Source organism: Colias philodice, chromosome 8 (genome assembly GCF_061535455.1).
Source record: "Colias philodice isolate Cphi_HAF_F1 chromosome 8, ilColPhil1 Martin Lab GWU primary, whole genome shotgun sequence".
NCBI lineage: Eukaryota > Metazoa > Arthropoda > Insecta > Lepidoptera > Pieridae > Colias > Colias philodice.
The window spans coordinates 3,299,644-3,311,436 of NC_143093.1; the positions used below are offsets into that span (position 1 = coordinate 3,299,644).

Sequence of the window (11,793 nt, forward strand, 5' to 3'; positions counted from 1 at the left end):
TCAGTAGAAGAATCACGTTTATCTAAAAAGTGGGTACTTTTACAAGAAATGTAGTTTTATTATTCAGCGTTTGAAACTTGTAGATACTAGATAGTAGAGCTGAAGGATGAGGTTAATGGGTTACACAGATTACGATTGCATTTTGAGACAAAACGTGGACAAACATTATCTTGAATGTTTCGTAAAAAGCGTCACTGAAATAGACGGAATAGACGAACTGGCTTTTAACATTAAGCTCTTTAATTATTATCACACACTCAAACTCTCATGAAATGATTATTTTTTTATTTCAGAAGATAATGATGAGACTACAATGAGTTACCTAAAATTAATAATGACTATGATAAGATTACCTTTATAATCTGGATAAAACAAAATTACCTATAAAGTTGTGAGAAACAAAACTATCAGTATTATTCAAAACGAAAATATATGAAGGTATCTGCGCAATAAGTTAATGAAATTCATTCAAGAATAGAAAGTAGCATTTTGACCACTTTTATATAATTTCTGAATTATGCTAGAACTTTTAACTATGCGAATAGAAAATGTTAATACATAATACGAGTAAAATACTCCTCTCGGGTACGTTTTTTAGTATAGGTAGGTTCTTCATTTTTAATAATAGGTACAGAATTATCTCGTATTAATATGCACTGTGACGTCACAAATGTTTGTGTTAATAAATAAAAATAACAGCATTGTTTGTCAAGTCCTTTGTTTCCTTAATGAGGCTAATATTGCTATTATCATATTTTATTTACCAGGTCATGGGATTTATAGGTAAGTCGTTGTAAAATATCGCGCAATCAATACCAATCTTTATTTTAAAATTATAGACAACTAGCGGTCCGCCCCGGCTTCACCCGTGGTATATATTTCGCAATAAAAGGTAGCCTATGTTCCTTCTCAGGGTCTAAAGCTTATCTGTGCCAAATTTCATCAAAATCGGTCCAGTAGTTTATGCGTGAAAACCATACGTACATACATACATACAAACCTTTCCTCTTTATAATATTAGTATAGATATGTTAACTACATACACCTAATGATGATTAAAAACTAACTAGGTATACCGGTATAACATAAAAGCCGGTAATACGAATTTATCAAGGAATCATGTTTAAAATAGTGTAAATAATTTCCAATTTTAGTTCCCACTCATGACGTTTCAAATTTCAATGTGTTAGGAAATTTATGGATATAAGTATTTAGGGACCATACATCCGGATAACAGGTAAAATAAACGCATTTCCTGTTTAAATTTCGAACCTTCTGTCATGCCTATTTGTTTACTTCATTTCTCTCCCATAATGTTGCCAGAATCAATATTTAATTAATACTTTTTAAACGAAACTGGCTGATCAGAATATTAAAAAAGAAAGCGATGCGGTTTCCGAATCACATCGTTTATTAACCAGGATATCGAAATTCTTTAATTATTTTTAATCTTCTCAAATTAGCAGTGATTAGACATAAACGAATGTAAAATCGTTTCCACAGCTTCACGGTAGAAACCGCATTTGCATTAACAAATTTGCGATTGTATAACCGTAGGTATACGCAAACTCGACAGAGCGTGTTCACAGAATTTCTCAGACATTTCGTCACTTTCACGATCAATTTCTCTCATGACTTTCCACACCCAATGTTGTTGGAACATCCTACTACGTTCATTTATCTATTGCCGACCCGAATAATAAAATGGCTTGTTTATGGCAGGTAAACTATGAAAGAAGTGATTCTAAAGATTGTTTATGGAAGGATATTTATGAAATTATTATTCACTCCATAGCTCTTTAACCGGAGGAGACATTACGGACCATAACATTTTCTGTTGAAACCAAGGCATGAATCTTATTCATAGTTTTGTTGAAAGCACGGTTATTTTCGAGTCAAGTGGTTGTCGGTGCACGCTTAATGCTAAGCAATTAACTGACTAGGTACCTGCTCCTCCGAATAACCGACGAAACAAAAAAATCACAGAAGAAACGTACCGAATATAAAAGGTTAAACAATACACAGCAAAAAATCATCATTATGTCTTATTTAACAAAAGTTTGATATTATGCGTTTTTAACTTTTTTTGTTTATTTATTAAGATATCCTATTTACCGAAGTTTTCGACGAAATTGCGTAGGTACCTAATTAATTCAATAAATTTGATATTTTTTTATGAGGAAACATTATGAGAGCTAATGATTTTCTTACCTATTAGTAAATTATTATGATTTATGACGAACTATCATTAACTAATTCGTCCTAATGCCTTCGAAGTACCTTCAGTAATTACCTAGGTTTCTTAGAAATTGATTAACCTTAAACGTATTAGTTAGGAAAGATGTTTAATGTTACTTGTATGTACAGATTTTTTATTCCCGAATCCCAGGGAGGGAGATGTATTACAATGTTTCTCTAGGTGCTTTTTCTTGCGGACCGAAATATATTTTTTATCTGTTAATTACTAATCCCAACCAAGAATCGAACCCCTGGTTTGTTTCACGCTCACGATCGCGCTCTGCATATTGTGCGATTATAAAAACAAAAATACAAAAGCAGGTAGACTTTTTTTTGCCTCGTCAGGCAATCTAGCCTTACACAAACATTACTGGATCGGTACCATTTACTATTCGATTGTCCTTAAATAAAGGTATGCTGAACATATTGACATATGCCTTTGTTTTCAATCTAGGAGGAACCCTTCCGATAATAGCATATCAATCAAGTATTTTTATTTATAAGCGCCAATGGGTACAGGAGACGGTAAAGTACAGTTACCAACACATTTGTTCGTGGTTCGTGCTATTAAATACCTACGTGCATATTTATGCGTAACGTGTCTGTTCTAACGGTGCTCAGGCCAGGACTCGAACATGTTATAATGATGTCCACTGACCTATCACGAAATACCGAAAGTGTGTCATTTAGGTAAGGACAACATGTTCCTTCGAAAATTGGCTCATCATTATTTGATGCGTATTATAAATTACGCATTTTATTTTTAAATATTTTCCTGTTTTTCGCATACGAGGGCAATTTATTGGAAGCATATAAAAGTTGTCAGCTTTTTCAAACTTTAAAATGAACTTTACAAAAGTTTTGTAGATACCCTCATTGCGCAATTATCAGGATCGCGCCATGAATATAAATGTTTTTATATGTTAGTAGTATCTTACTGTTATTTTAAAATAATTTACCTGTATGTTACTGCGCTTCACTTCAATATACAGCCAGTTATCTGTTGAAAACGCTATTGCCATTAACGCAGCAGCCACGATAGCTGTAATGGTCGCTATAGACAAAGTTACCGCTGAGCAAGGCATTTTTAAACCTTGTTATAGACAAAATAAGATAAAAAAGAAATACGTAAACACAATCACAACACTAATTTTGGTTTGTTCACCTATACAGCATTTTTGTGAACACTTTTACGGAACAGGGAACACGACAGCACTCTCACAGTATAATAAAAACTCATATGAATGCGGTCATCGCCTGCAGCGTACCGAGTTCGCGCGCGAGACTTCTTCGCCTACTTCGTTGTGTCTTGCCTTGCCGCTCTCTTGCGGATGTAAACTTTCGAAATTATACTAGCGCCACCAATTGACAAGAATGTGAATCATAAAAACCAGTTTTGTGATGACAGTCGAAAAAATTATCTACCATTAGTAGTTATTTAATTAAACATGGCAATAATAGGTTAAATTATTACTATTTTTAAATTGTATTCCCTATTTTAATGTTAAAGTTATTTATTTACACCATTTTAATTCATGTTAGTAATAACCACACTGATAAATTTTTAACCTGACGTTCATATGCAAAAATGAAATGACATGTGACAATTCACAGTTTTGACATATTTTGGCAAAAGCCATTTCGAATTCCGCATTTGTGTATTTTGTTTACTTTGTGAATATTTGATAACATTTAGAAAGAAATTGAAAATTAAGTCATTATTTCTGTATAATTATAAAATTTAAAAATGACCGACACAGAAGCTTATGGAAAATACGATCAAGTTCTTGCTTCAATCTTAGAAGAAGAAAAATCAATACTTGGTTTCCTCTCCTCTATATTTGGATTTCTTGCTAGGAGGTATGATTATTCTAATACCAATGCTTACTGACTTAATATACCTTTTCATTTTCTTAATAAACAACTGGAATTTCTTTTGATCTTAGAAAATATACTTTTTAATCTTCCAGGACTGACTTTTACTATGTGCCAAAAGGCCCTTATGAAAACATGGGGTTTCCGCCAGGCGTTGCGGAAGAACTAGTTATAAAAGTATTAAGGAAATGTGACCCAAAAACTTGGTATACAGATGATGAATTGGCACAAAATGACATACACAATGAAATCATGTGTTCAACAGTAGCACAGGAAGTAGAAGTGGTTGATGAGAGTGAAACAAATGAAAATGTAGAAGCAACTCAAAGTTCTTCTGAAGAAAAACCTCAGGAAACTTCAAGTCTAGAGAATAAACAAAAATCTATATTCCCTGAAGATTATGAACCCCCTGTTATACCTGTGCAGAATAGTGAATCTTATAATGGTGCAGTGAGAGACAAATACACATGGTCTCAGACTATAATGGATTTAGGTAATATTGAGGCTTTTTTGTTACTTCCTATTTCTTCACTTCTGTGCTATTAAATTAACCTTTCATAATATTGTTTAAATCATTCATAATGCTATGCCATAATCATGTGGTTACTGGTTGTTGTTCAAATATATTATTATAATAAAGTAAACTTGTAAGTCCCTGTAAGCACAATATCTCATTTCTATAAAAAAAAAATAGGTAGGTAATTATTATAGGTGTATGTAAATGTTTTATTTTATTTTTCTAGATGTAATTGTTAACCTTCCACCAACTGTAAAGTCTTCAAAAGATTTAAAAGTGACAATTAATTCAAGTGATCTTACAATTATGAGCCGACCCAATGATATAATAATCAAAGATGCATTTCCATACAAAATTAAAGCTATTGACAGTTTCTGGAGTATCAGTGAAGGAAGACTCTTACTACATTTAGGTATGGTATTATTGTATTTCTATATAAGATCTTTTAAAATAAAGATGTAATATCTCCTGTAGCTAAAGCTAAACTTTCGGAGGAGTACAAAATTCCATGTTTGTTTAAAAGTATAAATGGCTGGTCCTAGTACATTAAAAGAAATAAAAATTCATGTAATTCCAAATATTTTGTTCACAATAATTATTACCCTAACCACTATTAACTATTTGTGATTGGCAATGAAAGAAATAGGAACTAATATACTGTTATTATTAATAGAAAAAGTTCAAGAACGCTGGTGGGACAGGCTGCTTCAAAGTGAGGAACCAATAAATTTAGACAAAATTGACTGCTCAAGACCCCTAAATGAATTGCCAGAAGACCACATTGACAAGGTAAAAGATTATAACAGATAATATTTTGTGTTATAACTATTTTTAATTTCTACAGTTGTATTACTTTATTGTTAAACTATTTATTGTTGCAGGTCAGAGAATTACAATGGAATCAAGAACAGAAAATGAAAGGTCTGCCGACAAGTGATGAAATCCGAAACATAGAGATATTGAAGAAGGCCTGGAATTCTCCTGGTTCACCGTTCATAGGACAAGAATTTGATCCTAGTGTACTCTCAAATAAAATTTAAATTTATTAAAATTATGTTTTTGTTTTATTATAATATATTACTTGTACAGTATATTGTGATTAAAACCCTGATAATACTATTTTGCCAATTGTCCGCTGAGATTCAATAAGTTTATGTGCTTCTCTCAAATTTTCAGCATTCAAAGGTGATATTATATTGGACAAAGTACTCTTTAATTGTCCATTCTCTAACATCTTTGACACTGCCTCTAATATTTCTGTATGTCTGTATTTATCCTCTGTATTATATGCTATCCTGGTATACATCATTTCAGAAACCAATGTAATACTTTTAGCTTTTAATGGTTTTATATCAACCAATCCACTACTATCAACAACAAGGCAGATTCTACCTTGAGGTTTGATTACTTTCATAAGTGTATTCCAGTATGGATAAGGATCATAGTTAACAAGTATAAAATCAACACCATTTGAATAGCCATTGTCTTTCAATTGTTGTTCTAAGTCATTTTTGTGGTTGAGAACAACATGAACACCATGTTTCTTTGAATATTCTTCAGTTTCTGGCCTTGATGCAGTGCCAATAACTTTTAAACCTAAATTATTAGCCAATTGACTAGCAACTGAACCGACACCACCAGCACTGTTTATAATCAAAATAGACTTTCCTTTATCTTTGTCTGTAAGCAGTAAACGGTCAAATAAGGATTCATAGGCAGTCACGGAAGTAAGAGGCATAGCAGCGGCTTGTTCAAATGAAAGGTTTTTCGGTTTCAATGCTACATGCAAGTCATCTAAAAGGACAAATTGTGCATTTGTTCCATTCTTGCTCAAATCGCCTGTAAAGAATACTTGATCACCCAATTTGAATCGTGTTACTTCTTCACCTTTTTCTGCTATAATACCAGCTCCATCAAACCCTAAAATCCGCAATTGAGTTTCCACATGCGGCTTAGGGGCTCTCACTTTCGTATCGATGGGATTCATTGCACTTGCTTTTACTTCAATTAAAACTTCCCTATTTTTAGGAGCCGGTACACTTACTTCCATATCAATGAGACTATTCACATCCGTTATGGGTAAGTATTTATAGAGACCAACTGCTTTCATGGTTTTAGGTAAAATTTTGGCCATGGTGAAGGATAAAAATAACGAAATACAAAGAAATCGTAACATTAAAATAATTAGGTAAATCGTCTTGTCACTTTTTATACTGAACTACAGTTTACATAATATTTTTTATCATGCGTCTTATCCAAGGTCTTATCAATACCTAATAATATACTCTATGTCAATACTCAAATAGATACATATCTGAAAAACAACGTTGCGCTTCTCGCCGTTTTATCAATACCTCACCACTAAAGCCCCACAGCCCCCACAGGCCACATTATTATAACGAAAATAAAGGGAAGTTTTGGGAAAATGGAACGTATGAACGTATCAATTCGTTATCAATTATTTATCCAAAGAGAAATGAGAATATTTACTATTTACCAACAAATGTTTTGACAGAACACGGATAGGCAGATAATACTTCACAGATAGTACCTATAGAAAAAAGAGTGTATTGAATCAGGGAACGTGATTGGTCAGGTCAGGGACAATAAAAACGGAACGAAATTCAAATAATTTGGAAAATCCAAAAGTGCACGCCTCATAATTTTTTTTAATAATTATTTATTAATTATTATTTTTGTTTATTTAATAACAATTAAACCACATCGAATCAGACCCTGAAAAATGAAAGGGTTCTATTCCTGAGCATACTCAAGCGTAAGAGAAAAAAAAAGACTCGATTAGTAAAGTATTTCGGTCGCTATCGTGTTAACAAGAAAATCCTCCGCACATACAGACACACGGACGTCCAAGACAGAACTTTTTTAAACTGTTTTTTAACTAGTTTAAATAACAAAAATGACATCAAAAATATCATGAATGTTAAAAATAGTGTTTTTTCTTAATATGTGTGTGTATGTATTATCTTACAAGTGCAATGTATGATACATAAAGACATTTTAAGGGTGCACTCACACACATCAGTCACCGTCACGGCACGTCACCGGACAGGATTAAAAAAAAATATGTATCAATAGTTCTAGTATGACTCTGTTCCCACACGACAGTCGCCGGCACGAAATCTATCAGTGACGTCCCCGGTCAGGCACGTCAAATAATCTTTCCATACATGTATCATACTTTTATCCCCACTCACCCGGTGCCGTCACGTCTCAGTTCAGTCAGCGTCGTGCTACCGTCAATTGCTACATGTTCTCTAGCGTGACACACGTCTAATCACTCACTAACCTGATGTATGTGTTCAATGATTCAGTCAAACCGGCGACGTGACTGACGGACAACATGACGGTGACTGGTGTTTGTGGATACGTACACAAACCGTCACCGATCAGTCATCGGTGACTTGACGGTGACTGATGTGTGTGAGTGCACCCTTAGTTTGAAAAATCAGATGTTTTGCGCGAAGTGACAGTAGTACCCACCTCAACGCTTCGCTTATGAGGCGTGCAATAGGGCATGTACCTAATTATATTTATATATCTGTATTTGCAGATATTATATATAATTTTTCTACCAAAATTATTGTCAAACTTTTTTTTTAAGTGGATCAAAATGTGATCAAATTATAGTTTGATTGAAGCTCCATTATACTTTCAGTCTGAGCATTGGTTAGGTACACCTTTACACATAAATTATTATTATACTTACCTACCTGTACAGGGTAACTATGAAAATTATAAACTTATGAAATTTATTGAATTATCTATGTACCTACTTACAGAAATATTCGAATAATTCCTATAGTTTTATGATACTGATTGATCAGACCAATTAAATCACACAAAACCAAATTGTAGATAGAACTAAAAGGTAGGTAGGACGATATAGAGTAGCAGCAATCGGTTTCAAACCAATATGTACCTAGAAAATATATTATAAAAGCAGCGGGCAAATATAATTAAAAAAACAATTACACGGTAAAATAAAAGACTCTTAAACATGCCCAATACATTTATTATACCTAATATATGGATATGATTCATTTGCCATTATTCAGAATTTGTAGCATCAATGTCATTTTAATTAAGTATAATATATTATTAAAGAATAGACTCATAATCAAAGCAGATCGTTTATCACAGAAAAAGTACGCATTTAATTCACACCCCAGCAAGCACAAAACACCATTATAACAAACTTATGATAGCACGAGTTCATGTACAAAGCATTATAACCAAATCGTATATCGGCTGTATTTCTTTTATACGACTCTTATAAGTAAAATTTGGGCCCCCCCTTTAGACAGCGTTGAGCTATATAAAGGCAATTTAATAGCATTATAATTATCGTATTAAATCATTAATTAAGTCAGTTATGAGCACATGAATAAACAAATGACATTTTTTGCGACTTCATTACAGTCATTATATAGCTTTTAAAATTACAATCTGTTATTAAAATTTCATAACAATGCTAACTGTTGTAATTCCTTTGTAAAAAAGAAAATCTTATTGATTTTAAAAATATATTGATCTGTTTTTGATCGTGCAACGTTATGTGGACTTGAAATATTTAAATGTGAAAATTAATATTGAATGATGGGTAAGTACCGCCTGTATTTCTGAATGTTTTGAGTGAAATTAGCTGCGCGCATCAGTTTGTCGGGTGAAATATACATGTTATTGAGAAAGAATACACGCGCCCTCGCTAATATACTTTATTAGTATATTTTTTTTTTTATAAAACATAACCTATTTTTAACAAATATCACAAAATTTAGATTATAGTAATAGTTTTAACAATTAAAGTACCTTATAAAGATATTGGTACAAAATGCAAATGATTTCATTCCCTTTCTAGTCAGATCTTAGTAACTTGTATTATTTTTGTAAGATAGGAAAAGGAAAGCAAATGGCGACAAATGAAATTAAAGCTTTAGGCATTTCATGATAGCATAATAGTGCTGTTAATTTTAATATGGTTTGTCACAAAAATTAGAGCTCGTATATAGTGTAATACAAGACACTTATTATGTTCAGCCATATAACAGCACTTCGGAAATATGTTATGATGCTTAAACTCATTATACGTATTAGTGACTGATTTTTATCGAGCTTATCAGGGAACCGTAATTAGTTAGGTACTTGGTATAAAATAAATAAGCCAAGATTTTTAATTAAGCCATTTAAAAAACAAACTTGCTTGTTCTTTTCAGAACCAACATGCCCTGCAAAGTAAAGCGTTTCCCAACATAATATGAAGATGCCGATGAAGAATCTTTTTTTGTTTACTACAATTATTAATAAAATCAGTATACTCCTTTTTAAGTTTTCATTTGAATCCGCCTGTTTTGTAGTTTTATTGAAAGCCTTTTTATCCATTAACCAAATTCAAATTACGATGTTATTATTACTCATAGTTCTAACAATACTTTTATTTCGATCAATATATAGCTATATACTGTAGAGATGAATAGATTTGAAAGAAAACGGAGCAAAAGCAATAATTGTTATAAATTCAATGTTAATATAGGATTAGTATTAAATTAACACAATAATGGACTATTATAAAGCTTTTATTCTTTAAAAAACCAACATACGTTCAAAGGCACTAAGTATAAAATAATTTATTTATGCTTATTTAGAGCGTAACGTTATTAAAATTACCAATATAAGATAATAGTATTACTATAAGTTTGAAAGCTGTTTTAGAAGCTGTAATTTAGAATTATCCTACGTTTATTTAAGATTTTTGACATTGTAACAATTTTTTGGTAACCATAATATAACAGTTAGCATTATTTGATGAAGCAAATGCCTTTATAAAGTACTTATATTTGGATAGTGACGATTTAAATAATTAATATAACTTCAAGTCATAATTCTGTATATATTTTTGGTTAATATACAATTTATGTGCTTGCTGGGACTTTGCAAATTATTATCACCTACGAATGCACACAAAATACCTAAACTAAACTTAAATATCTACACCATAATATAATTTATAGCTTTATTATGCATATACTAGTTAAATAAAAATGCTAAAAATTAGGAGATAAAGATTCAAACGAATAGGTACCTATAAATATACATACTTACTTAAAAGCAGCGGGAAAATGTATATATAATTAAAAAATAAACAATAAATTTTGTTATTTTAATCAACATCTATTAACGGTTAGGTATTATTATTTTTGTAACGAGACTTCAAACAAATGCAACACGTTAACAGTTAACTTTAATCCTAGTTATTACGACAAACAATACCTTTTCTATAATGCAGTATAAACATCAGTTAATAATTACGAATTACGATATTTATTACGATAAAGGATATGGTTATCCGTTTATTTTGTAGGTCACTGATTTAAAATCTTAAACTATTTTGATATTATACCTAATTACCTAAATTTATAGCTCTCAACATTATTTTACAGCATTGAGATAATATTAATATGGAGTCGATACCGCCTACACCACTTATGTTCCACTCAACATACGTCATGTGGCGTAACTGCACTCAGTCGCTTGCTCGCTCATTGGCGCGAACGTCACGCTCATTTTTTATTTGTTTTAAAGTGAAACGCATCAAATATGCCTACGTGTGTGTTACGATATTGCACAAATAATACGGAAAAGTGCAAAGGAATAACTTTTCAATCAGTAAGTAATTAGATAATAATTTTTAAAACTTAGTTAGAACAAAATTTTTGGCGGGTGACATTTTGCGTCATTTGTCATAGATTAAAAATTTAAGATATGACATTGGGCATGAAATAAGTGTTGTTAGTAATATTTGCTGGCGTATATTTTTATAGTATAAAATAATAATTTTACATATTTAGAAAAGCATAGACTGGTTGTTAATTGAAAAAAGGTGAAATCATGAAATATGAAAATCAATTACTTAATCACCAATTTTTTTTTTGTTAATTGATTTTAATCAATTTTAATTGATATTGTATACAGGGTGTCCCACTGTTGGTATACTAAGCTCAAAGGAGGTTATAGTTTTGCATACGCTGAGTACGTAAAAAATAATTAAAAAATTCCAGACGCATCTTTTTTCAAATAGATGAATTCTTAAAACTTTATGTGTACACCCATAACAAGCGAGCCGCCCAACTTTGCCACCAGCACGT

At 31.7% G+C, this 11,793-nt stretch overlaps 2 protein-coding genes and 1 long non-coding RNA gene across 4 annotated transcripts in view; 2 read left to right on the forward strand and 1 right to left on the reverse strand.

The window, feature by feature from the left end:
* The window catches only part of LOC149486400 (uncharacterized), a 55,113-nt gene extending 51,543 nt beyond the window's left edge, over window positions 1-3,570 (reverse strand). Inside the window, exon 1 of one of the 2 annotated variants that reach the window (XM_089698052.1) lies at window positions 3,198-3,570. In XM_089698052.1, coding sequence (XP_089554178.1) covers window positions 3,198-3,323 — 126 coding nt within the window. In that variant the 5' untranslated portion in view covers window positions 3,324-3,570. The remainder of the gene's footprint in view (window positions 1-3,197) is intronic. The other variant, XM_089698051.1, reaches the window with a different exon arrangement.
* A 279-nt stretch (window positions 3,571-3,849) lies between these two features.
* On the forward strand, window positions 3,850-5,684 carry LOC149486403 (nudC domain-containing protein 3). The gene is made up of 5 exons (XM_089698002.1): window positions 3,850-4,098; window positions 4,209-4,606; window positions 4,857-5,042; window positions 5,304-5,419; window positions 5,512-5,684. The coding sequence occupies exons 1-5, from the start codon at window positions 3,986-3,988 to the stop codon at window positions 5,668-5,670; spliced, it is 972 nt and encodes a 323-aa protein (XP_089554128.1). The 5' UTR covers window positions 3,850-3,985; the 3' UTR covers window positions 5,671-5,684.
* A 3,140-nt stretch (window positions 5,685-8,824) lies between these two features.
* On the forward strand, window positions 8,825-9,970 carry LOC149486404 (uncharacterized). The gene is made up of 2 exons (XR_016315955.1): window positions 8,825-9,251; window positions 9,865-9,970. It is a non-coding gene; the product is annotated as an uncharacterized LOC149486404 (long non-coding RNA).
* The last annotated feature ends 1,823 nt before the right edge of the window (window positions 9,971-11,793 follow it).

Excerpts from the sequence above, each read along its gene's own strand:
- LOC149486403 (XM_089698002.1), top strand. The coding sequence starts at position 3,986 with ATGACCGACACAGAAGCTTATGGAAAATACGATCAAGTTCTTGCTTCA. Across the intron at positions 4,607-4,856 it reads TCAGACTATAATGGATTTAG|ATGTAATTGTTAACCTTCCA; the intron begins GTAATATTGAGG and ends TTATTTTTCTAG. Across the intron at positions 5,043-5,303 it reads AAGACTCTTACTACATTTAG|AAAAAGTTCAAGAACGCTGG; the intron begins GTATGGTATTAT and ends TATTATTAATAG.